The 27,615-nt window shown below is 34.3% G+C and overlaps 1 protein-coding gene across 1 annotated transcript in view; it reads right to left on the bottom strand.

The window, feature by feature from the left end:
- ZCWPW2 (zinc finger CW-type and PWWP domain containing 2) overlaps window positions 1-27,615 on the bottom strand; it is a 104,283-nt gene that overhangs the window by 65,255 nt on the left and 11,413 nt on the right. Inside the window, exon 2 of the mRNA XM_012804838.1 lies at window positions 12,461-12,620. Coding sequence (XP_012660292.1) covers window positions 12,461-12,620 — 160 coding nt within the window. The remainder of the gene's footprint in view (window positions 1-12,460; window positions 12,621-27,615) is intronic.

Raw genomic sequence — 27,615 nt, 5'->3', positions numbered from 1 at the left:
GTGGACAAAAGAATCTTGAAGGCACAGGTTCAACCTTCCTGTGTGCCCCATGGTGGTATTCTTCTCCAAGATACTGCTACTTGCCCAGGATACTGACAGACTTTTGTCTCTTCTCCTCTTCGAAGTCAGAGAGTACCTTTTCTGCCTTGATGTACCTGCCCTTCTCTCAGAGGCACTGGCCTCTCTGTTCCCAATCTACCCTCAAAGAACTCAGATCAGAAATACCCGCCAGCCCTGCGTTTAACCCTCATAACGAAAACTACCTTAAGATGAGGGACTCTAAGGGACCTGGCTACTTTTTGGAATACAAGAAAAAATATAATCAAAACAAGAATTATTATCAACCAATCACTGGTGTTTGCTTGCCTGAAAGGAAAATTTCCTAATTATAGGGCTTTAAGTACCTGAATAGATAGAGAAGTGATAGTCTTTCTTTCCCACCCCTATATTTTCCCCTCTGCCTATTGTCACTCCTAATTTTTCTGTATAGCATTCAGAAATAACTAACATGTTGTATCTTTTTCTTATTTATTTGTTTACTATATGTCTTATTTCATGAACTTAAGTCCCATTAGGACACTGAATTTTGTCTTTTTTGTTCACTTCTGAACTTGGAAGAGTCTCAGATAATAGCAGCTTAATAAATATTTATTGAGCACTGTAAACAGACATATTTTGTGCAAGGTGGTATGATTAAAACCCTGTCAGAAAACTGGAGATGAATATAAAAGACTGCCACATTTTAATCTTCAATTATGAGAATACCTTCTACAAAGGTAATGAAAAATTTATAAGCCCAATGACCATTTGGTATTATGGTGCTATTACTTCTAAGATAATATAGAATTGCATTTTTTTGTATAAAATTCAGATCATTAAAGTGCTTCATGAATCGCTGATATATCCTATAACATATGTAACACTTTTTTTCTGAAACAATATGTCATATTTCAACTGGTAATGTTACGTAAAAAAACAGTACCTAATTTTAAAATTAAGGTAATTAAGTATGTAAAATAACTTGATCAAATGCTTCCTAGTATGACCTATTTGGGGGAAGGGTAGAACCTAATTTACCACAATCCTTTAGATACAATGACAATATCCACAATCTAAAATTATCAATTCAAATATTGGTTACTCAGTATTAAAATTAACTGCAAATACAAGTGCTTATAATTTAGAAAATTTAAATCATATGTACTTAGAAATTGCTTTATTGAGCTTCATAAATTTATTGAAATTACTTCAAATACTTAAATTGTTACATTATAAGCTTTAGAAATATGGGGAATATAAATCATAGATTTTATAATCTAAAGAAAAACAAAATGTTTGTTCTTTGGAATGTGTCCCTGCTAAATGTTTGAGGACCAACACTACCTCCTACTATAAAATACTAGGCCTAGGGTCTTAAGCAACTGATGCTATTTATACATTGAAAGACGGAGTGCAGCTCACCAACTAACCACACATTTCACTATTTACTATGATCACTCTTTTCCTCTGTTGAGCAGAGCATTTTCACTTAAAGAAATTCAGTAGAAAGTTAATCAGAAACATATCTTGTCTACCTTAAATTCAATTTCTGCAATACCAACCAGTAATCCAGACAATAAAAACATTCCTGTCCCTTTGATGCACACTGGAAGATAGCTACATCACACCCATGTGCACCAGAAACTATAGAATTATAGCTTTAGTTTCCTTGACTTCCTTTAATGTCTGCCCTCCCTCACATCTGTCATGTTTGATATAAGTTCATATAATCTTTATATAATCAATCCTAGATTATTTAGACAGCTTGTTCAAATTAATCAACACTTGAAGCAAATATTGCTTTTAAAAGTTTATTTTGTTGTTTTTTGTTCTGTTTGTGTTTCCTATAGACACGAACACTAGTTTTGCTTACTCTAACTTAGCAGGAGTTTAAGATTAAAATAGCTCAAGTCCCCCACTCCATGCCACTGGAAAATGTGACCCAAAAAAGCTGCAAAAAAAAAAAAAAAAAAAGGTATAGTGCCATTTAGTGTGATCCTTTATATTAGATTGAGAAACAATACCAAGAAGGCAATGAGCACTAGAGGAGAAACTGGGCAGAATGAAGGAATCAGGAAATCTCAAAGTCAAATCTTTGCAGAATAATTTTATTATGGGGCTTGCAATAATAAGAGGTCCCAAAATAGGAGACCAAACTCCTGAGTGGGTACTCACTGCAATGTTGGGGGTAACAGTAAGAGGCAGGAAACTGAGCAGTTTAAGATTAAATGGCCCCAGTGGACAAATCTGAAAAATCATAAGGTACTAGTAAGCTTTTTTATTAACCTATGTTTTAACATGTATTTAAGTATTTTGAATGTTTAAGCTCTTTTTCCATTAAGAGAATATACAAATGTTGCATGTGGTTTTAAGAAAAAAAAAGAGCACCAGAAATTTTAGGTCGGTCCATTATCTGGAGTAATATCCTTTAGAAAATGATTTTTATACTACCAATATGTCAGCCATTTATGTGATGAACTTGAAATCAGATTTTGAGAAGCGAGAGAGGTCACTTTTCAGCCGTTAAGCTAAGTCATGTATGAGAAGAGGGAGAAAGTGAGAGGGTTTCAGCTCTCATAGTGGGGAAAAAATCAGGTACAACCAAAAGGAGAAACATACTTAAAAGCACAAGGGGACCTATGTCACAATTTTGCCCCAATTTTGTCTGGCTTCTTTAGTATTACAAATTCATAAACACATCCATACCTTCCACAAAGTAAATACAATACATTTAATACACATTCATATAAATATTTCCTTCAGCTAATTCCAGTAACAGAGAAAATAGATTATTTGTGGGAAATAATCTGCTATTCGAATGGTTCTTGTGATTCACTGAGGAAAGCAGGTTTAGGAATATGTACTTTTAAGGAAACATGCAACAGAATATGATGACCAGCAAGTTTGAGGACCGATAGTAGAGAAAGGAAACAAACAAGCAAATAAAAAACCTTAAGCCATAAAGGTTGTATTAGTCTTAGTCTGCAGTCCCACCAGGTGTATAAAAGTGTTCCTTTTTCTCTGCATCCACACCAGCATCTGCAGTTTTAAGATTTTGTGATGTGAGCCATTCTCACTGGGGTTAGATGATATCTTAAGGTGGTTTTGATTTGCATTTCTCTAATAATTAGGGACAATGAGCATTTTTCCATATGTTTGCTAGCCATTCATCTGTCTTCTTCAGAGAAGGTTCTATTCATCTTTCTTGCCCATTGATATATGGGATTGTTGGCTTTTTTCATGTGGATTAATTTCAGTTCTCTATAGATCCTAGTTATCAAGCTTTTGTCTGATTCAAAATATGCAAATATTTTTTCCCATTGTGTCCGTTGTCTATTTGCTTTGGTAGTTGTCTCCTTTGCTGTAAAGAAGACTTTAATTAGGTCCATTTGTTTATTTATATTGTTGTTGCAATTGCCATGGAAGTCTTCTTCATAAAGTCTTTCCCCAGGCTGATATCTTCCAGTGTTTTTCCTATTCTTTTTTTGAGGATTTTTACCGTTTCATGCCTTAAATTTAGGTCTTTTATCCATCTTGAATCAATTGTAGTGAGTGGAGAAAAGTGCCGGTCCAGTTTTAATCTTTTACATGTGAATGTCCAGTTCTCCCAGCACCATTTATTGAATAGGGACTCTTTCTCCCAGTGTATGTTCCTGTTTGGTTTATCAAAGATTAGGTGGCTGTAAGATGTTAGTTTCATTTCCTGGTTTTCTATTTGATTCCAAATGTCTATGTCTCTATTTTTATGTCAGTACCATGCTTTTTTGACCACAATGGCCTTGTAGTACAGCCTAAAGTCTGGAATGCTGATGCCTCTGGCTTTGTAAGAACTGCCTTAGCCATATGGTTTTTTTTTCTGTTTCCATACAAAAGGAAGTATGGACTACCCTCAAAGAACTCAAGCTAGACCTCCCACTTGATCCTCCAATCCCATTGCTGGGAATCTACCCAGAAGGAAAAAAAATCCTTTTACCATAGGACACTTGCACTAGACTGTTTACACAACTCAATTTATAATTGCCAAAATGTAGAAACAGCCTAAACGCACACCAACCCAGGAATAGATTAACAAGCTGTGGTATCATGGAATACTATTCAGCCATTAAAAAAAATGGAGACTTTATATCCTTTGTATTAACCTTGATGGAAGTGGAACACATTATTCTTAGTAAAGCATCACAAGAATGGAGAAGCAAGAATCCTATGTATTCAATTTTGATATGAGGACAATTAATGACCTAGTACATGGTGGTGGGTAGAGGAAGAGGAGAGCAGAGAGAGGGAAAGAAGGAGAGGGATGGGCAAAAGGAAGAACAGAGAGAGGGAAGGAGGGAGGAGGTGGGGTTCTCCATGTGTGACACATATTTTGGGGTGGGACACAATTAAATACAGTCAATATAACCTGGTTTCTTGTACCCTCAATGAATCCCCAACAATAAAAAAAAAATGCACCAAAAAAAATCCCTTAAGCTTTCAAAAACCTTAGCATGAGAATAACAACATCTGCATTAATAATAACCATTTACTACAAATGTAGTAAATGTTACAAGACAATGAAATAATTCCTAGGTTTTAATGATAGCATAAAGATCCCCCATATCCACTGCAGAAAAAATCAATAAGCCAAGTATGAAGAAAACATCTTTAACATCTTTGTCCAACTTTAAAAAAACCTGATGTAAAGGCTAAGTTAATTAATCAAGCCGGTTGAATTAACAAATAGAGATCAGTAAGAAGGCCTTTATGGTTTTCCAGTTTGTAGATGATAGCTTGGTATGTTATGAGTTTGGTATGTCTCTGAAGATTCGAAGCAGATGTCCTAAAGTAAATTTCCAAGCAGGCTGACATATAATATAAAAACCTGATGTCTGTAATTATAAGATCTGGGCTTAAGTCTCAGTTCTGTTGGTGGGTGACCTCAATTAGGCAAGTCACTTAACCCAAGCCTCAACTTTCTTAACAATGAATGAAGATCACAAAAGATTATCATTTGGTCTTTGTAGTCCAAGAAAATGAGATGAGAACTCATTCCTTATGGTGGGAGTTGACTGAGTACATATTTTATTTCTATAGGAATCTTATTATTTAAGAGCCTGTTATTATTTTTCACTTACTAATCTATCCATTGTCTACATAGTATTGCCAGGTACTATCTTAAGCATGTCACATATAACTTATTTACCTTTCTAATAAGCTATAAAATAGGCACCATTATCCTCATTTTATAGAGGAGAAAGATGAGGCATAAAGTTTAGAACTTGTCCAAGTATACATAATTAATAAGACAGAAGTGTAATTCATACATAGGCAACCCAACTCCAGACTTTGTGTACACAACCACAAGAAAAGTGATAAATTTCACCACAAGGCAATTAATTCTATTGCATGAATCTTAGAGATGGTGTTAATAAAGAACTCTTAGCTCACACCATGAAAAATGATGTTGAAAATGATGAAACTGTCATATAGCATTTTTTCGTATCAGGTCACTAAGATGTTGCTTAGGAATTTTTTTTTCTTAGGACTATTAACTGGCAGTTAAAAACTTACATAACCAGAAAATTATACATTTTAAATGGTTAAAATGACAAATTTTATGGTACATACATTTGATTACAATCTTCAAAAAAGATAAAAACAATTCACATTTGATTGTGCTCAGTTTAAAAATATTTTACATATCCTGATTTCAAATTATAGAATTTTATTTTGTAAAATTAAATATATCATTAAGTCTATAGTAAGAGAACATCTTTAAACACTGCCATCTAAAAATGATAGTGAAATATTAATAATATATTGATATATACAGCACAGGAAGCAAATGAACATACAACTGATAGATAATTTTTAAGGCCAGTGCTTATCTAACATGCTGTTATTTCCTACTGCTCTATCCAAGCTGACTGTTTCAGCTAGAGACATTAAAGAACAGGAGAAATGTACAGGTTTAAATCAGCCAAGAAAATAAGCATGTGCTCATTTTCCCTGAGCCTTAAAAACATCATGATTGACCTAAAGGATTTTAAGTGGCAGCATTAATGGACAGCAAGACCTGAACCTAAAAGAAAGTAAACTTGGATGCTATTTTTTATACCACATTTCCTTTTTTTAAATAGAATATGTATTTATGAGAAAGCAGTAGTTGTATTTATTATAGTCAGATGCTAAGATTATATGTTTAATGGTAAAATCATAAGAACAGGTAGGAAATCTAGTACATATTTTATGAGCTAACAAAATGATAAAGAATTGAGAATTGTAAAATTTATTTTCAAAATTAGTTTAATCAGAATTGTTTAGGGTTTAAGAATAATGAATTTCACCTAATTCATACACTTGTCCTGACCCCTTGCAGAAAGATACTTATAAATAGGGTATGGGGGAGAATTAATGAAAATAAAATAAAATAAAATAAACGGTTAACATATACAACTGTAGATTTTCATATGATTATGAGTTTGGTATTTCACCATTCTATGATGGAAGAATTTACTAAAAAGTTACTCTATAACTATTTACTAATTTAAGAACCCCAACATTAAGGACTCATTATAAGTCAATATTGCCCATAAGGGAATGACTCTGAGGCAAATTCAGTGAGCTTTCTATATTGGCTTAAAAACAATGATCTGACTCATAGTTTCTTTGACAGAAAACAGAACTTTTAGTAAACAGAGAAAAAAGCTATATATTGGGATTTAAAAATAATATTGATGTTTCACTGAGAACTCAATATGAGAAATCTAGGAGATGCCTAGTACATTTTTCTTGCAATTGACAATTAGAAAGGTAACTTTATACCATTCTTTATAAATCAATTAAAGTTAGTCATATTATTTGGACTTGTACTTTTAACTTCAGTGTAAGTTCACAGTTATCTAAATTCATATGAGATGAAGTCTAGAGATGACGGAAGTAAAATCAAGAATTTATTTGGAGCAGCAAAGTCAGCAATTATAAATGTGAGTGAGTCAGAAAAGCAGAATAAAGATATGGAAAGAAACTGCTTTCATTCAATTGCAAAAAATATGAAAGATAATATTTCCTGTTCTTCCATATTCCATCAAACAAATCCAAAGTATTCTTGAGTCATTTCTGATATTGGGGCATATTTATTTATACACTATAAAGTCAGAGTAAGAAGATTCTAACTTACCTCTTGTTTCAATAGTTCTTAGCACTTCTGTTTACACTAAACTAGGAAAATATTGCAGCAATGGCCTCATTTTATCTTTGTTCCAAAAAAATTAAAAAATAAGATGACCAACTATCTCCATGTCCCTCAACTTCTGGGAGCACTGTACTGGTTGATAAAAGAATACTAAAATCATGTCATTTTCTACATATGATCTCATTCAAAATAAAGGATATTATTCTTCACTTTGTTGCTTTTGGTATTTTTTTTTAGTACTCCCTCCTTTAGATGTGGTTCCCTAGGGAAGGGAAATAAATAATTTAACTTCCTATTTAACTTGTTACTTACAATGACTAATAACTACTAACATGTATTGAAAGTTCACTATATGATAAGCACTATGCTAAATGTTTTACATGTATTATCTCAGTTAACCTCACAACAATTTTATGAGGCACATGCCATCATAACTTCGGTTTTACAAATGAGGCATTTGGGATTTGTAATGGTTAAATGACTCATCTAAGGTCAACCGTTACTAAGCAGCAAAGCCAACCTTGAAATCCAAAAGCTTTACTCTAAAGCCTAGCTCTTTAGTTACTATTTGTCACTATGACAAATCTATTCTTTTCCTAATATATGTTATTACAAAAAATTTTCTTGTGAGATTATTCATAAATAGATGACAGTTATGGAAATATACTCTAATTGCCTGAATGTGTATCCAGGCCAAAAGCCAAAGAGTTTTTAGAAATAAACAAAAAACTTAAGATAATCATACCAAAATTACAGCAAATTTTATACCAAATATGGAATTAGTATAACATTAACAAAATTTTACAGACACATTGGTATAAGATTATGTGCTAGTAGAAACATGGTACAAGTTTTATTGTTTTTGTTTTTTGTTTTCAAATGTATTTTTACAGTGTATTGACTCAACAGATCCTTATCTAGTTTCACTCCATCACGTTAAGAGCAAAATGCTGCCTGATGATCTATCTTTTTTTTTTTTTTTTTTTTGAGACAGAGCCTCAAGCTATCCCCCTGGGTAGAGTGCCACGGCATTACAGCTCACAGCAACCTCCAACTCCTGGGTCCAGCGAGTCTCCTGCCTCCGCCTCCCAAGTAGCTAGGAACACAGGTGCCCGCCACAACGCCCCGCTATTTTTTGGTTGCAGCCGTCATTGTTGTTTGGCGGGTCCGGGCTGGGGATTCGAACCCGCCACCTTAGGTGTACGTGGCTGGCGCCCTAGCCGGTTGAGCTATAGGCGCTAAGCCCTGATGATCTGTCGTTAAGCTTATTTGCTAATCCTTATTACAGTCTTAGAATTTATGTAGTAATGAACCTTAGATGCAAAACACTATCACAAATATGATATGATGTTAATCCAGATGCACTGGTGAAATCACCACTGAAAATACAATTTAAATATAAGAATTCTGCTTGTTTTCTTTGGTTTCTAGCCCTACACAGGGGAACATCAAGCAGCAAGTAAAGAGTAAGTCTACTAGAGATTGCTATCATTTAATATGTATATAAGAATTAAAAGGTAAAAATTTTTCTCACTGTAGGTGCAAATATGGAAAAACATTAAAAATTATATATACATGTAAAAATAAATATATATCAATAAAATTAAATATATATAACATTTATAAATAAGACTATTGCTTATGCATATATAAGTTGGCATAACATACAAAGAATAAAGAATTAAGACTTTGGAATTAGTCTTCTTGATTTTAATCATTGCCCTATCATTTAGAAGATGATTGACCTTAGGCTAGACAAATAGCTTGAATCTTAGTTTCTTCCAGGTCAAATAGTGATGATGCCTACCTTCATGGGGTTGCTGTGAGACTTTAAATATCTTATGAAAAAGATCTACCTAATCCTTGGCCTATAATGGGCTCAATATTTAATTGCTATAAATATTTGTAGAAATTTTTAGTTACTGGAGTCATTGTAGTTCACGCTAACATCAGAGCCCTTTGTAGGAGAACATTTCCTAGACTAAGTTTATATTCAATGTATCAGTCATCAGTTAGTAGCTTCTACTCATATGTTTGTCATTATACAAAAAAAATGTACTTACTTAATAAGCAACTATGCTATAATAAGTTGCATTATTTCTATTATATATTAGGGCAGTGTTTTTCAACCTTTTTTTTTTTTATTTCATGGCACACTTGAATCTATAGTTAAACTTCCATGGCACACTTTAATTATGATCAAAAAAAAAGAGAAAAAAAAGAATATACTTACTGTGCTTTCAACTTCTTTCTAAAAAAATTTAATTATCTTTGAAAATGTTCATGGAGCACCTAAGATTCTCTCATGGCACACTTGTGTGCTACAGAGCATACAAGTTGAAAATCACTGTACTAGGGAAATTAGAGTAATGGGATCTCAGTCATTTGGCCAAATTCTGAAGAACAGTGAAATTTTAGGAATATACCTTCTAAAGATACAGGTTACAAAGAACTGTGACATCCTGTGTCACACTACTGTCATCAGTGTATGTCAGAATAATCCCAGGGGCTTTACATAACCAATGCTTTTATCTCCTTCACATTGCGTATCAGTCCTATCTTAGCAGGATGACTTTGCTGATTGTAATCATTCAGGATCCAAACCTACATCTCAAACAATACCATTCACTGTGACACAGGGAAAGAAAGAACTCTAGATGATGTTGACTAGCTGTTAAATGGCCAAAGAGATGACATTCATCACTTTCATTAATAACTAACTCACTGGCCCAATCCCACCATATGTGTGCCAAATGTGCAATTCTACTCTGCAACAGAAAGGTAGGGTCCTAAAACACTCTGATGAACATTATCAATAACTACTACAATTAGAAAGTAGCATTACTGGAACTGTAGGTCTTGTTTTTTAAAATTCATTATACCAATATCTATCTTTTGATTGGATAATTTAATCCATTTACTTTTAGTGTAATTATTGATAAAGAGAGATTTCTGTCATTTGCTATTTATTTTCTATAGGTCTTACAGGATTTTTGTCCCTCATTTTTTAATTGCAGTTTGGCTGGGGCTGGGTTTGAACCCGGTACCCTAGGTATATGGGGCTGGCACCCTATTCACTGAGCCATAGGCATCGCCCTGCTTTGAACATTTTTTATTGAGTATATCTCATCTTAGTGTATCAATGAGTAGTTCTACTTATTAGGAGAAAACACTATTATCTGTATGACTAGATAGTGACTGAATACTGTCGTGTTGTCAACAATAATATTAATTGTCAGTAGTGTCATAAATAATGTTAATCTTTGACTGTTAAATTGACTACCAATATCTAGACAAACATGATTGAATTAAAAGACAATAATTAAATGCTTCTAATATAAACTGAAAAATATTCAATTTTCTCATAAATGCATATAATACATATCTTTCTAGGTGAGTTTATTTCTCTCCTATCTTAACATGTGCAGTGAAAAATATATGAAAAGTCCATACTCAGTTAAAATCCTGAATTTATTAAATTAGTTGTTAAACTAAGTTTACATAAATTAGGAGAAAATTATGTTGAGATAGTTTATGAAGTAAAATTTAGTCTGCTATAGCCAGTGAGAATTGTATCTGTTATTCTTTACCCAGTTGTAGAAAAAAGAATCAGATAATTTGTACAATTTACATCTTCTTCTACTTTCTTTAAAAAAATTAAGAATTCCTACATTGTCTACTATACATTATTTTTTGTGTAAGTAGTCCTTTATTTATGAGGCAAGGTATCTAGATCAACATGGCACAATGATGAGATAGCATTTTAGGATATAGGAGCTCCAGAGTAGAGAGGACCACAAAAGATCAAATACCTGGGAAATTCAGGGAATAGAACTATAGGTTATAGGTTGGAGTATCTTCATGTCCAAGGGACAAGGAAATCTCAGCTATCCTAGTTATATTCTAAGGTAAACCTCATGAACAGCCAGAGGGTTTCTCCATTCTTCAGAAAGGAGAAAGGGAGGACAGAAGGAACACTCCTTCTGTCTTCTGGTGCTTGCCAACAGAAGTGTCTAGAAACACATCCAAAACATCAGAGAAGGTACCTCATATTAAGATAACTGCACCACCCACATCTACCACAAAATGGATTTATGTGGTATTATTCCATGCTTAAATATTTTTACTAAAACATAAAACAGTCTTCCTCTCTAGCTCTTTTAAAACTGAATGGTACAAAATACTATATTATCTCAAAGGTATAAGTAAAGCCCATTTTAAAGTACTTCAGATTTCCACAGGTTTCATTTTACTGTGAATTAAATGACATGCTCTAAATATATATGAATATATTATATCTGAATATGTATGTCTCACCATAAAGAGAAATAATCCCAATTAAGTCAAATGTATTCACATTTATAATACCTACTTTCTATCAGGTTTCTAATAAAAGCATGATTTACAGATGAAAGTTTCAATATTGACTTATATTTATACACCAAATGCTTGGAAACAGGTCGAGTTCATCTACTCTCATCAATCTGAGAGGCCAGTCTATACATTAATTGTAGTGTGGAATTTAAAGTTTAAAAATAGTCAAAGACATACTGAAGGAGTTAGTATAACGAAATATTCCATTTGAAATATGAAAAGTTGGTTGCAATCTGTAATTAATTTTCCCTCTGAACTAGGGCTACAACTTCTCAAGAGAATTAAAAAATCACTAAATAGGGTGATGCCCGAGGTTTAGTGGGTAGGGTGCCAGCCACATGCACCAATGCAGGTGGGTTTGAACCCAGCCCGGGCCTGCTAAACAACATTGACAACTGAAACAAAAAAATAGTCAAGCATTATGGTGGGCATCTGCAGTCCTAGCTACTTGGGAGGCTGAGGCAAGAGAATTAATCACTTAAGCTCAAGAGTTTGGGGTTGCTCTGAGCTGTAATACCATGGCACTCTACCCAGGGTGACAGCTTGAGACTCTGTCTCAAAAAAAAAAAAAAATCACCAGATAATAATCTTAAAATTGTTTCAAAAGGTAATTATGTAAAGTCTTCAATTATTTTTTATTATATTGCCTTTAGGAAAATAAAGTTTAAAACCCCCATAACTATTTTATATCCATATTTTCTTTGAAAACTTCTTTAAAGTATGAATATTTAAATGTAAACAATTAGTATACATTATTTTGTTTATATGAATCTTAAAGTAAAAAATTATATATATTTTAGGATCAGAGGGGGAAAATGACCATAATTAAAAACAAGTACAATGAGAATAAAGTATTGATGTTACTGTACCTACCGTTAATGTGATACTATAATGCCCAACAAATGTTGCATCTATCCATGATCTTGAATGGGGATCACCCAGGAATTCTATGTGATACAGTTCAACGTTTCCATCCAGGTCATAGGTCACATATTTCCCTTTAAAAGGATCAGGGCAAAGTATCCCTGGCCAACTTTAAAAAAAGATAATATTTTTATAGTTACTTTGAAGCTTTAAAAAAGTTAGACAACCATTTGTCACAATCATGTATTAAACCTCCTCCTTTGAATTTTAATGACATTTTTATAAAACATAAACATATTCCTACTTAAGGATAGGATATTCATTTGATACAAATAATAAGTTGTATGTTTATAGCTATACAAAGCTTTGAAATAGTCACAGATTTAAGACAGAGATAAGATATAAGAGGAAAGAATTATAAAGCAAAAGAATGATTGCTAGGGTCAATAGAGACATTTAGGCACTACTGATAGGAAAGTTAGGAGGAAAAAAAGATTAGTGAGTCTCATGGCATGGTATGAATTAACTGGTTACTCTGAACTAGCCAATCAGAATGGTTAATTACTAAAATGTGAACCCATTGGCATAGCTTCTGAGAGTGAAGGAGAGAACTTGTGTTTCCCGAACCAGGTCTGCCAAAGGTAGTTCAGGCTGTGATAACACCATGGAATAAAACTACTCTGGAAAAAGCAGAAAGAGGGCTCAGTAATTCTTAACTGTCCTTTTGCCCCTCACCTGCTCCACTGGCAGATGACCAAATTGTTGAAAATCCTCAACAGTGAAAATAAATGTATCCTTTATTAAAAATAAATCTTTAAAAGTTTTTTCTTTCATGACATAAACATTTACAAATTTCTTCAGGTTTTATTCTTATCTTTGGATATTCGTTTCCCACTTTTTCCCTTCCTATTCTATTCTACTTGCTCGTTTGGATTTACTTGATTTTTCTTTTTTATATTGTAGCAGAGAGCTGCTGTCATTGACACCTCTGATAAGCAAAAACTACAACAATATTTTCATATTAAGATTTATTTTCACATGTGCATAAAGTGTTGATGAATTATTTCCAAACTTGTATTGAGTACATGTGCTTGTTTCTCCATTCTTGTGATGTTTCACTTGTGATGTCCTCCAAAGAGGACAGTAGAGATGTCCTTTAAAAACCTCTTAAGTGAGGAAATTCACATCTAGGAAATTGTTTGTTTTATTTTGTTAATAATATTCTGTTAAAAATTTACAAGTGTGGGCGGTGCCTGTGGCTCAGTGAGTAGAGTGCTGGCCCCATATACTAAGGGTGGTGGGTTCGAACCCAGCCCCGGCCAAACTGCAATAACAAAAAAATAGCTGGATGTTAGGCGCCTGTACTTTCAGCTACTCAGGAGGCTGAGGCAAGAGAATTGCCTAAGCCCAGGAGTTGGAGGTTGCTGTGTGCTGTGACATCATGACACTCTTCGAGGGTGATAAAGTGAAATTCTGTCTCAAAAAAAAAATTTTACAGGTGCATAATCATCTTAAAAATTCCTGATTATTACCTACCATTTGATCCAGCAATCCCATTGCTATGTATATAGACAAAGGAAAAAAGGTCTTTTATAAAAAGGACACCCACACTTGAATGTTTATAGCAGCTGAGTTCAAAGACATAGAAACAACCCAAGGGCCCACCAACACATGAATGGATTAATGAAATGTGGTATATGCATACTGTGGAGTACTACTCAGCCATTAAAAAATGGCGTCTAGCATTTTTTGTGACAACCTAGCAGCAGTTCTCAACCTGTGGGTTGTTTGACCCTTTCACAGGGTCACCTTAATAGATCCTGCATATCAGATATTTACATTACAATTCATAACAGTAGCAAAATCACAAAGTAGTAATGTAAATAATTTTATGGTTGGGGCTCACCACAACATGAGGAACTGTATTAAAGAGTCATGGCATTAGGAAGGTTGAGAACCACTGACCTAGATGGAACTAGAAACCATTCTTTTAAGTGAAACATCACAAGAATGGAGAAACAAGCACATGTACTTAATACCAGTTTGGAAATAATCAATCAATACTTAAGTGCGCACATGAAAGTAAATCTCAATAAAAATCAAGCTAGGGACGGAAGGGAGTGGTAAATTCACAGCTGTTGGATATAGTGCAGACTATCTGAGTGAAGGGCACACTTATAACTTTGACTCACTGTGTACAAATAACAAAGGATGTAACTAAAACTCACGGAACCCTTAATATTCTGAAATTTTAAAAAGGGAAAAAATTCCTGATTATGAAACAGATAAATAAAAAAATTATCACTAAGAAAACTGGAGTTTTAAAGTAAGATTTTCACTCAATATTGTTGAAATAAAATAAATTCAAACAGCAAAAGTTAAGAAAATTTTATTTGATGTTATAAGAAGAACGGAAGAAGAATATGACATATTTAAAAGCTGGCATAAAAAACATTCTGGGTGGGATATAATTTGAAGAGAACAGAACTATCCTTTACAAGGGCAAATTAATTATGTCAGTATTCTCAGCACTCCTTCCAGGCTTTTTCACTTTTAGTCCACTCATCAACCTCATAAGGTAGGTGATTGTTATTGTCTTTATTTAAATGCGAAAACTGAGTCTTAGAAATATTATGTAATTTTTTTTTTTTTTTTTGCAGTTTTTTTGGCCAGGTCTGGGTTTGAACCTGCCACCTCCAGCATATGGGGCCAGCACCTTACTCCTTTGAACCACAGGTACCACCCTATGTAACTTTCTTAAGAAGACTGCTAATAACAGGTGAAGACATGATTGAAAAGAGGTCTTTCTGATGCCAAAGTACAAAGTCTTCTACTAGACTAGATCACAGTCATGGCTCAGAAGCAGGAAGTGAAAGCAGAAGGAGGCTATATTCAACTCAAGAAACAAAAGGACTTCAGAAGAATTAATTAGTCCAGAGATACAATATTCACCTTCATAACTTATATTTCCTTGCTGGTTCAGAGCCCAAATAACCATTTGGTAAAGGATAATGAAGTGTGTATGGTGTGTAGTGTAGGGTATGTGTGTGTGTTATTTATGTTTTTGGCTGTAAGAACATGGTTTGTTCATAGGACTGGGGAGTCTCTGAAGGTCTTCTCCAGTTTTATGATAAGATGAATTTAAGAAGGTGTATCTTGTACCATAGACAAAAGTAAAGTTACTAAAATAACAAAAGACCTTTCCTATCAAACATTTGACTAACAGAAATGCTATTGTATCAAGACCACAGAGAAAATTGTATTCTCAGTATAATAATAACAAAAAAAATAGATTACTTTGTCTCAGTAATATCTATTTTTCCCTTTCAGATAAAATATCCTAACTATAGCTAGAGGTTTAATTTTTTCCACACATTAAGTCCATATTTACTTAAATATTTAGTATTGTCTCATAAAAATTATAACTATGAAACTAAAATTATCATCTAACATTTAAATATCACCAAAAATCATATGCTGAAGTCTTAACCCCCAGTACATTGTAATGTAACTGTATTTGGAGACAGAGCCTTTAAAGACATAATTAAGTTAAAATGAATTCATTAGAGTGGGCCCTAATCCAACATAATGGGTCTTCTTATAAGAAGGAGCAAATAGGACACAGATGTACACAGAGTGAAGACCATGTGAAGACACAGAAAGAAGGTGGACATCTACGAGCCAAAAAGAGTGTCTCAGAAGAAACCAACTCCACAAACACGTTGATCTCAGAATTTGTAGCCTTTAGAATTTTAAGAAAATAAATTTCTGTTTAAGTCACTCAGTCTGTGGTACTTTGTTATTGCAGCCCTCACAAACTAATATGACCATATGAATATAAGATATTTGGTATAATTAAGAAGAAGAATACAAAAATATTCTCTGCCTCATATAATTATTTAAAAATTAGATATTTAGATAATTTTAAGATCTAAAGAAAGTATACAAATCATTTTGTAAAGAATCAGAAATCATAAAAATAAAAATCCATAAATTGCTTGAATTTGAGGACTCTAGATTATTGATTTTCTGCTAAATTATCAATTATTATTATTATTTTTTGAGACAGAGCCTCAAGCTGTCATCTTGGGTAGAGTGCTATGGCATCACAGATCACAGCAACCTCCAACTCCTGGGCTTAAGCGATTCTCTTGCCTTAGCCTCCGAAATAGCTGGAACAACAGGCATCTGCCACAACGCCCAGCTATTTTTGGTTGCAGCCGTCATTGGTGTTTGGCGAGCTTGGGCTGGATTCGAACCTGCCAGCTCAGGTGTACGTTGCTGGCACCCTAGCCGCTTGAGCCACAGGCACCAAGCCTATCAACTGTTATTAAAGTTATAAAATCATAAACACAGAAATGTATCTACCCACCCCAAAAACAACTATCAAAATTTTTTTACAGATCATATATTAATAAAACAAAGCAAATTCATGAATAATGCTTAGTATTATTAATGTAAAAATTCTCATTCAAGTAAGTTGATAGGTTCTAACTACAGCTGCCAAGAGATGATGTCTACCCTGCAACCATCAATAAGGATGATGGCATGTGACAATGGAGTAGACGTTCAGCTGCTCCCTGGATGCTGAGCCAACTCTTGTGGCTCTAGAGCTGCAAGGCAGCCCTACATCTTAGAAGAGGAAGGCCTAGAGCAACACTTCTTAACCTGTTGGTTGCGACCCACGAGGACTATATTAAAGAGCCGTGACATTAGTTAGGAAGGTTGAGAACCACTGGTCTAGATGATTATGATTTATTTCATACAATCTGGAATTCAAAGAAGCCTAGTACTTTAGAATTGGAAGTGATAACAGAAAGTGAAATAGAGCTTCTAGACCTAAATGAAAGGGTATATAAACTTGGGAATTTCCATTTCTGAAGAAACCCAGTCAAAAGAAACTTCTATAGGGAGATAAAATAGTAAGAATGAGGGGCAGCAGCAATGGAAACTCCCAACTATCAAAAATTTAGGAACAATGGGTCTTGCAACCTGATTAACAGCTATTTTAAAAGCAACCAAATTATAATTGTTACATTTTACTGTTGAAATCCTGTAAAATGTAAGGAGCTCATGTTTAATACTTGGTGTTTTGTACTTTTCAGCAATTTTTAAAAGCAATCTTAAATTAAAAGTAGCACCGACTCCTTTTGGCATAAATCAGTCTCAGGATTTCTAACACTTAAGTCATGAAAGAGAAAAATACTTTGCAGTTATTATCTACAAGATGTGTTGCTATATTGCTGATACAAATTCTCAAACAATCATTTATATTAAATATCCATTGGGCCCAAGAGTATATGTTGTAAATTATTACCCTATAAAATATAAATAAAATAGAGCTGTCTCTTAAAAAGAATTATATACTAATGAAGTAAAAGTGTCTGTTCATTTTTTAAAACATGTAAAATTATAGAATATATTGCATGCTGATTAAAAGTTGAATTATGAAAAGTATTGTCACATATCCAAATAACTAGTATCTCTTCAGGTGGCAGAAAGGAATCGTCTGACTCTTAGTCTGTGTATGTTGGTTAAAAATGTATCAAACTTAAGGAAAAGCAGAACAGAGGCAACAGATAGAGAAATATGATTACTTCTCTCCACCTGCTACATTCATCATATTCTCTGGCTTTCTACGATTGAAGAAAGCTGATGTCCATTTTTCACCCTCATATTGACCTCAGTTTGAGTTCAAAGACTATTGTCAGCCATAGCATTTCTGGCCTTTTACTTCCCTATTTTTCACTTTTACATGGATAAGAAATACTGAGGCATTGTTTAGGAATCCACAGGTGGAAAGGGAGAAAAGAGTGGGCAATCCAATGGAAGGGTGTCAGAATTACAAGAAATAAGTGTATGACCAACTTTAGAATCTGTGGGTATTGGGAAGTAAAATGCATAAATAGCACAAATAGGTCAAATAGATACCAGCTATTGAAATCCATCTGAGGAAACAGCAAATTTTGGCAGGAAAAGTAACCTTAAGGGAAGTATAAATATATTATGAAGAAATTGATGTTGTACACATTTGTTACCTAGTGGAAATGGTCTTTAATAAGAAAGTTATTGCTCCCCAGCAGAAGTCAAAGCTTAAGCATGATTTCAGTTGCCACATATTTATTCCCAATTAAAAGTACATAACTTTTATTTTAAAACTATGGTTTAGATTACAATGATGCTTAATAGGAGAGAGACTCTGCCTGGGCCTTATTTCTGAACTATTGGAAACAAAATAGATGAGGTAGGACCATCACTAACTGAATGTTATAATTCCTAAGAACTTTCTGTGCCATACCTAACTGTAGGGGCTGTCAGGAAGAGGAAGTTTCTCATTTAGAAACACATTTATGTTAATTCATATGAAAAATAATGCAAATAAAAAATAATAAACTAATATTTTATAATACTGAAAGGAACCATTAGAAATGCCAATTTTAAATTTATAGACTAGATCTAAAAAGTATCACTGTTTATTTGTAAACTTAAAGTCATATTTTATTACAGACTGTTTGGACTACAGTTCATTAGAATGCAAATGTGTTTCCTATAAATTAATTTTCATATTTATGACAAAGCTTTGTATAATGGGTGTGCAAATATTCCCAAAATAGTTACCCTAAATAGACCCTAATTTCTGAATTAAGTAGAATAGGCACCATTATTTTTTCTTTGCATTTTTAAGAGTCTAGACTCTTTCTAGCTGAATACAATACTATTTGATCACTTTCTTAAAATCAAGGCTCCTTAAATATTGAGGAGATAGATTTTTGTCTTCCTAGTACATGCAGACGTTCTCTTCCCCAATTATACATAGGTTTTAAATATATGTTCTGTTTCAGAATGTTAAGGTATATATAACTATTATAATTTGATTCTCCATCAAGCTTGCCCATAGAAAAAGAGCTGTTCTCTTGACATTTATTTGTTTTTACTACATAAAGATGAAATAAGCATTTCCAGATTCTGTATCAGGTTCAGTTAGCTTTATTAGAGAGGGTCAACTCTTCTGAAGAACACCTCTTATAAGATATAGATAAGATTTACCATTTTAGCCCCTAAAAGCTGGAAGTAAGGCTATGTGCTAAAGAGAATTCACTCAGATAATGCAACACTCATAAGTATCTCTGCAGCCAGCAGCTAGTGTCTTTCACTAGGAACTTCAACATCTAAATCATTGTTTTTATTAAGAACTAATATTTAATTATTTTAGTAGGTTATTTCTCTTTATTTTATTTTTATTTTTTCAAATTAATATTAGGGTACAATTTTTAGGTTACATTGTTCTCACTTCCAGGGTAAAGTTCCATTTGTGCAAGAGCCCCTCACCCAGAGGCATGTTATACACCCTCACAATGTGCACATTAGGTGGGATAACCCCTCAGGCCTTCCCTCCTTCTGCCAAATGTCCCCTCCCCTCCCCCCTACTGCTTCCCTCTACCCACAAACTGGACTACATTAGTGTTTTATTGTTCTTATGAGCATGTAATTGTTTATATATTGATTTCATATTAGAATGGAGTAAATTGGACATTCATTTTTCCATTCTTGTGGTATTTTACTAAGAAGAATATATTTCAACTCCATCCAGGTAAATGTAAAAGATGAAAGGCTCCATCTTTTTTAATGGCTGAATAATATTTCATGGTATACATATACCACATTTTGTTGATCCATTCATGGGTTGATGGGCACTTAGGTTGCTTCCACAACTTGGCAATTATGAATTGTGCTGCAATGAACATTCTAGTTTAAATGTCTTTGTAAAATGACTTTTCTTCTGGGTAGATACTTGGTAAATGGGATTGCATGGTCAAATGGAAGATCTACCGTTAGATCTTTGAGGATTTTCCATACTTCTCTACAAAAAAGCTGTATTAATTTGCAATCCCACCAGCAGTGTAGAAGTATTTCCTTCTCTCCACATCCACGCCAGCATCTGGTGTTTTGAGGCTTTGTAATGTGGGATAATCTTGCTAGGATTAGGTGATATCTTAGAGTGGTTTTGATTTTCATTTTCCTGATGATTAAAGACTATGAGCATTTTTTTCATGTGTTTTTTGGCCATTCATCTGTCCTCAAAGAAGTTTCTGTTCAAATGTCTTGTTCACTTATAGAGTGGGTTGTTTGTACTTTTCTTATTGTTTAAGTTCTCTGTAGACTCTAGTTATCAGCCCACTGTCAGATTCATAACACGCAAAAATCTTCCTCATTATGAAGGCTGTTTGCTTTGTCTGTGGTACTCTTAGCTGTGCAAAAGCTTTTGAGCTTGATCCAATCTTGGTTATTTATTTTTGGTGTTGCCGCAATTGCTAGGGTGGTCTTCCTCATAACGTTTTATCCCAGGCCAATATTTTCAAGCGTTTTCCCTACACCCTCTTCTAGAATTTTGAATGTTTTGTCTTAAATTTAAATCTTTTATCCAACAAGAATCAACTTTTGTTGATGGAGAGAGGTATGGGTACAGCTGTAGTCTTCCACATATGGATAACCAGTTGTCTCAGCACCATTTGTTAAATAAGGATTCTTTTCCTCATTGCATGTTTTTATTAGGCTTATCAAAGATTAAATGACAATATGTAGCTGGGTTCATCCCCAGATTCTCTCTCTTATTGTATAGATCTATGTCTCTATTTTTGAGCCAGTACTATGCTATTTTGATTATAATAGCCTTGTAATATAACCTAAAATATGGCAATGTGATGCCTCCAGATTTGTTTTGTTTCTATAAAATTTATTTACTATTTGCGTTTTTTTTCCTGGTTCCATATGAATCAAAGTACTATTTTTTCAAGTTCTTTAAAGTATGACATCAGTGCTTTGATGGGGATTGCATTAAATCTATAGATTGCTTTGGGTAGTATGGACATTTTAATAATGTTGATTCTTCCCAGCCATGAGCATGGTATTTTCTTCCACTTGCTGACATCTTTTGCTATTTCTTTGCTCAAAGTTTCATAATTCTCTTCATAGAGATCTTTCACATCTTTTGTTAGTTATATTCCCAGGTCTTTCATCTTTGGTGCTATTGTAAAAGGAATAGAGTCTTTGATTTTATTTTCAGCTTGATTTTTGGCATATATGATTAGTAGTACTAATTTGTGGATATTGATTTTGTAACCTGAGACACTGCTATATTCTTTGATCACCTAAGAGCTTTGTAGTTGAGTCCCTGGGGTTTTCCAGGTATAAGATCATGTCATCTGCAAAGAGGGAGAGTTTGACCTCCTCTATCCCATTTGGATTCCTTTGATCTCTTTATCTTGCCTGATTATGATGGCTAGGACTTCCAATACTATGGTAAATAGCAGTGGAGACAATGGGCATCCTTGTCTGCTTCCAGATTTGAGTGGAAATGCTTTGAGTTTTACTCCATTCAATATGATATTAGCTATGAGTTTGCTGTAGATAGTCTCTATCACCTTATGGAATGTTCCATCTAAGCCTATTTTCTTGAATGTTTTTATCATGAATGGATGCTTGATATTGTCAAAAGCCTTTCTACGTCAATTGAAAGAATCCTATGGTCTTTGTTTTTGATTCCATTTATTGGTGTATTATATTTATAGATTTGCTTATGTTGAACCAGTCTCGCATATATTGAACCACTTAATTATGATGTATAACCTTTTAAATGTGTTGTTGTATTCTGTTTGCTAATATCTTGTTGAATATTTTTGCATCAATATTCCTTAATGATATTGGTCTATAGTTTTCTTTTTTCCTTCGGTCCTTTCCTGGTTTGGGGATCAGGGTGATATTTGCTTCATAAAATCTGTTGGGAGGATTCTTCTTTCTCTATATTTTGGAAAAGTTTATGCATTATAGGAACTAGTTCCACTTTGAAGTTTTGATAGAATTCTGGTGTGAAACCATCTGGTTTTCTTTTTTAGGATATTTTGCATAATTGATGCTATTTCAGTACTTGATATTGGTCTATTCAAGATTTCTAAATCTTTCTCGCTGAGTTTTGGAAAGTATTATGCTTCTAGATATTGTCCATCTCCTCTACATTTTCATATTTCTGGGAACAGAGTTTTTTATAGTAATTGTTGAGAATCTTATGTATTTCTGAAGCATCTGTTGTTATTTCCCCTTTATCATTTCTGATTGTAGTTACTACAGATCTTATTTTTCTGTTTCTGGCTAGTCCAGCTACGGGTTTATCACTTTTATTAGTCTTTTCAAATATCCAAGTTTTTGTTTTGGTGATCTTCTGAATAATTCTTTTGTTTTAAATTTCGTTTAGTTCTGCTCTAATTTTGGTTATTTCTTTTCTTCTGCTTGGTTTGAGATTTGATTGATATTCCTTTTCCAATTGCTTGAGATGGACCATTAGATTACTGACTTGCTCTCCTTCTGTTTTCTTGATGAAGGCATCTAATGCTATAAATTTCCCTCTAAGGATTGCCTTTGCAATATCCCACAGGTTTTGAATGTGGTGTCATTATTATTTTGCTCCAGAAATCTAAATGATCTCCTTCTTGATCTCATCTATGACCCAGTGATCATTCAGCATAACGTTATTTACTTTCCATGATTTTGAGTGTGAAGATTTCTGTTACTTTTAAGTTCAACTTTTATTCCATGATAGTCTGAGAGAATAAAGGAGATAATTTCTATTCTTTTAAATATGTTGAGGTTAGACTTGTAACCTCAGATATGGTCAATTTTGGAAGATAACCCATGGGCTGATGAGAAGAATTTGTATTCAGTTTCGTAGGATAGTGTTCTATAATGTCTGTTAAGTCCATTTGTTCTAGGGTCTTGTTTAAGTCCATTATTCCTTTGTTTAGTTTCTGTTTGGAGGATCTGTCCAGTACTGTCAATGGTGTTAAGATCTCCAACTATTATAGTGTGGGAAGATATCATATTGTTCAGATCATTTTGGGTTTTTTTTTTAATCTATCAAGGAGCATTCATATAGGGTGCATAGAAGTTAACTATTGATATCTCTTCATATTGTGTGTTTCCCTTGACCAGTATTTAGTGTCCATCTTTGTCTTTCATTATTTTTGTTGGTTTGAATCCAATTGTACCTGCATACAAGATTGCAGCCCCAGCTTTTCTCTGTTTACCATTTGCCTGGAATACTACTGCCCATCCCTTCACCCTGAGTCTTGTTTTATCTTTTGAGGTAGGATGAGTTTCTTATAGTCAACAGATATCTGGCCTGAGTTTTTGGAAACAGTGGGTCAGCCTATGCCTCTTTAAATGAGAGTTCAAACCAGTTACATTAATTGAGAGAATTATAGACATGGCAGAGTTTGGGCCATCTTGTTTTACAGAAATCCAGAGCTTAAATTAATTCCTCTCACCTTCCTTTTAGAAGCCAGGTTTTGTTCTTTAATTTCTGGGTAGGTTTACTTTGGTGGTGTATCCTGTTGTTGATAGTTATGAAGAATGGGTCTGAGTACTTCCTGTAGAGCTGGTCGAGTCATGGCAAATTTTAATAGCATGTGGATGTCAGTGAAGTATTATATTTCTCAATCATAAATAAAACTCAGTTTACCAGGGCATAGGATCCTGGGCTGGAAATTGTTTTGTTTAAGAAGGTTGAAGGTCAATGACCATCCTTTTCTGACTTGGAAAGTTTCACCTGAAAGATCTGCAGGCATCCTTGTACTTTTCCCTTTGTAAGTAATACTTTTCTTATGCCTGGCTGCTTGCAGAAGTTTCTACTTCATGTTAACATTGGCAAAATTAATTATAATGTGTCTAGGAGATGCTTTGTTTGGATCGAGTTGTACTGGGGTTCTGAAACTATCTACTATCTGAATTTCTGTGTCTCTTACAATACTTGGGAAATTCTCCACCATAATGACTTGCAGCAGAGAGTTTGTACCTTTGGGGCCATCCTTCTAAAATCCGTATAAGTCAGATGTTTGACTTCATGAAATGATCCCCTAACTCTCTCAGGGAAAATTCTGTTCTTTTTCTCCATTTTTTTGCCTCTTTGAATTCTTGGGATAGTTTAAGTCTTGTCTTCTTTATCTGAGATGCCTTCTTCACATGGATCAACTCTATTTTTGTGGGACTCTACTGCATTTTGAAGCTCCTCAAATACCTTTTTCAATTCCTTAAGCTATGCTATATTTTTCCTCATTGTGTCCATATCTTTGGTGATTTTGTCTTTGAATTCATTAATTTCTTGAGACAACTTCTGAACTATATTTTGGTTCTCTATTTCCATCTTTTCCTCTATTCTAATTATCATATTTGCCATCCATATTCCAAATTCTATTTCTGACATTTCAGCAATTTCTCTACGGATGGAATTTTCTGATGTATTTTCTTTGATGTCCCCAGGAGGCACACATTTGCTCTGATTTTTCATGTTGCCAGAGTTCTTCTGCTGATTCCTCCTCATGCGTAATGTCAGCTTCTTCCTCTTTTTCTCTTTTTTAATATGTTAATTATACTTTTTCAGTTGACTTGATAGGTTCTCCCTGATAAGTCCACTCCTCTCTGTTGCAGAGCCACTGCTGGACTAACAAAGGCAGACAAGTTGTTAATCCACAGACCCAGACAGTTTCTCCAGGGGGACAAGAATCAGTAGACAGTCCTGGCCCAGAGTTCTAGTCAAAGTCACTCTGCCAGTGCTGGCTCTGCCCACCAATCAAGCTCAAGAGGCAGTCCAGCTGACAGCACTTCCCAGAGTTCAGGAGAGATGCTTATGTGCTGAGTACCATCCATCCAATTGAGCACTGAGGACCACAACTCTGTAGACAGTGTAAGCCCAAAGTTCAGACAAAGTCACTCAGGCACCAGGCACTGCCTGCCCAGTCAAGCTCAGGGGGCTGCCACCCAGCAGGGGACATAGGTCTAAAGTTCAGATAAGAGTTGCTCAGATACCAGGCCTCATCCACCCAATTGAGCTCAGAGAGCCTCCACCTGGTGGACAGTACTAATTCAAAGTTCAGGCCAAAGTCAATTAAATCTTGCTCCCCTCAGCCCCACTGAACTCAGAGAGCCCCCGCATGGTGACAGCCAGTTCGGATTCTACAGAGGGCAGACTTTCCAGCAACTGTTGTTTTTCTTCCACTTTATTGTTTCTGATGCTTGATTCAGCCTGGGTGATGTGTATCTCCTTACTAGGTTATTTCTATATTTATATTCTACTACTGCCTTTTGTACTGTTATTATCTTCCTATGCAGTTCTGTTCCTAAATAAGCAATATAAGTAGACTTAAGCTCTTTCTTTTATTAAATTGCAGGTTACTGTAAATGTAAAAAAAATCAGATAAAAATATTTAAATTTGTTAGGTAGAGTCCTTCTTGTAGCTGTGTCCTACACCTAAAGGTGTGCCATACAGCCCCACATTGTGCCCATTAAGTGGGAACACATCAATACCTCCTTCTTTCTTCTCATTCCCTCATTCCCCCTCTCCCCAACTTGAATTGAATTAAGTTTTTCTCCTATCTGGGCATGTATTATATAGTCTACTGATTTCATATTAATATTGAATACATTGGATATTTGCTTTTCCATTCTTATGATACTTCACTTAGAAGAATGTGTTTCAACTCCATGCAGGTTAATACAAAACATGTAAAGTCACTATCTTTTCTTATGGCTAAATAGTATTCCATGGTACACATATACCAAAATTTGTTAATCCATTCCTGAGTTGATGCACATTTGGGTTCTTTCTACTTCTTGATGATTATAAATTGAGCTGTTATAAACAATCTACTGCAAATGTCTTTTTGATAAAATGATATTTTTTTCTTCTGGGCAGATGCCTAGTGGTAGGTTTGCAAGGTCAAATGGGAGATTGAATTTGAGTTCTTTGAGGATTCTCTATTTGTCTTTCCAAAAAGGCTGTATTAGTATGCAGTCCCACCAGTAGTATAAAAGTGTTCCTCTCTCTGGGCAGTGCCTGTGGTTCAAAGGAGTAGGACGCCAGCCCCATATGCCAGAAGTGGCAGGTTCAAACCCAGCCCTGGCCAAAAACTACAAAAAAAAAGTGTTCCTCTCTCTCTACAACCATGCTAGCATCTACAATACTGGGAGGTTATAATGTGGGCTATTCCCACTGGAGTTAGGTGACATCTCAGGGTGGTTTTGATTTGCATTTCTCTTATATTAGGGATGATAGGTATTCTTTCATATGTATGTTAGCCACTCATCTGCCTTCCTCAGAGAAGGGTCTGTTCATGTCCCCTGCTCAGTGACAGATGGAATTGTTTGCTCTTTTTTTGTGGATTAAGTTCCCTATAGATCCTAACTAGGATCAAATGTTTGTCATATAACATGCAAATATATTTTCCCATTCTGAAGCTATTTGCTTAATTATTGTGTTCTTAGCTGTGCAAAAGCTTTTTGTTTAATTAAATTTCATTTGTTTATTTTTGTTGTTATTGCAATGGCCACTGAAATCTTCCCCATAAAATCTTTCCCCAGGCTGACAGCCTCGAGTTTTCCCCACACTTTCTTCTAAGATTGTTATTGTTTCATGTGTTAGACTTATATCTTTTATCCATCTTGAGTCAATTTTTTTAAGTGATGAAAGGTGCGGGTCCAATTTCAGTCTTTTACATGTGATTATCCAGTTCTCTAGCACCATTTATTATTAAATAGAAATTCTTTTCCCCACTATATGCTTTTGTTTTGTTTATCAAATATCAGGTGGCCATAAGAGACTGGTTTCATCTCTTTGTTTTCTATTTGGTTCCATATGTCTATGTCTCTATTTGTGTGCCAATAGCATGCTGATTCAATCATTGTGAACTTGTAATATAACCTAAAATTTGGTAAAGTGATGCCTCCAGCTTTGTTTTTATCACTAAAAATTACTTTGGCTATACAGGTTTTTGTTTTTTTGTTTTTTTTTTTCTGGTTCCATATGAAATGACAAAGAACTTGTTTACTCCAGTTTTTCAAATATGATGTTTGTATTTTCTTTCTTTCTTTCTTTCTTTTATTAAATCATAGCTGTGCACATTAATGCAATCATGGGATCCAATGTGCTGGTTTTACATACAATTTGAAATGCTTTCATCAAACTGGTCAACATAGCCTTAACGGCATTTTCTTAGTTATTGTGTTTATATTCTACACCTAGTAAATTTCACATGTACCCTTGTAAGATGCACCATAGGTGGGGATTGCATTGAATCTGTAGATAGTTTTGGGTCGTATAGGCTTTTTTTTTTTTTTT

The sequence above is a fragment of the Otolemur garnettii genome, unplaced genomic scaffold (assembly GCF_000181295.1).
Source record: "Otolemur garnettii isolate 467f Iridium unplaced genomic scaffold, OtoGar3 scaffold00002, whole genome shotgun sequence".
NCBI lineage: Eukaryota > Metazoa > Chordata > Mammalia > Primates > Galagidae > Otolemur > Otolemur garnettii.
The sequence above is the reverse complement of the archived record's forward strand: the minus strand, read 5'-3'. Positions and strand labels throughout refer to the sequence as shown.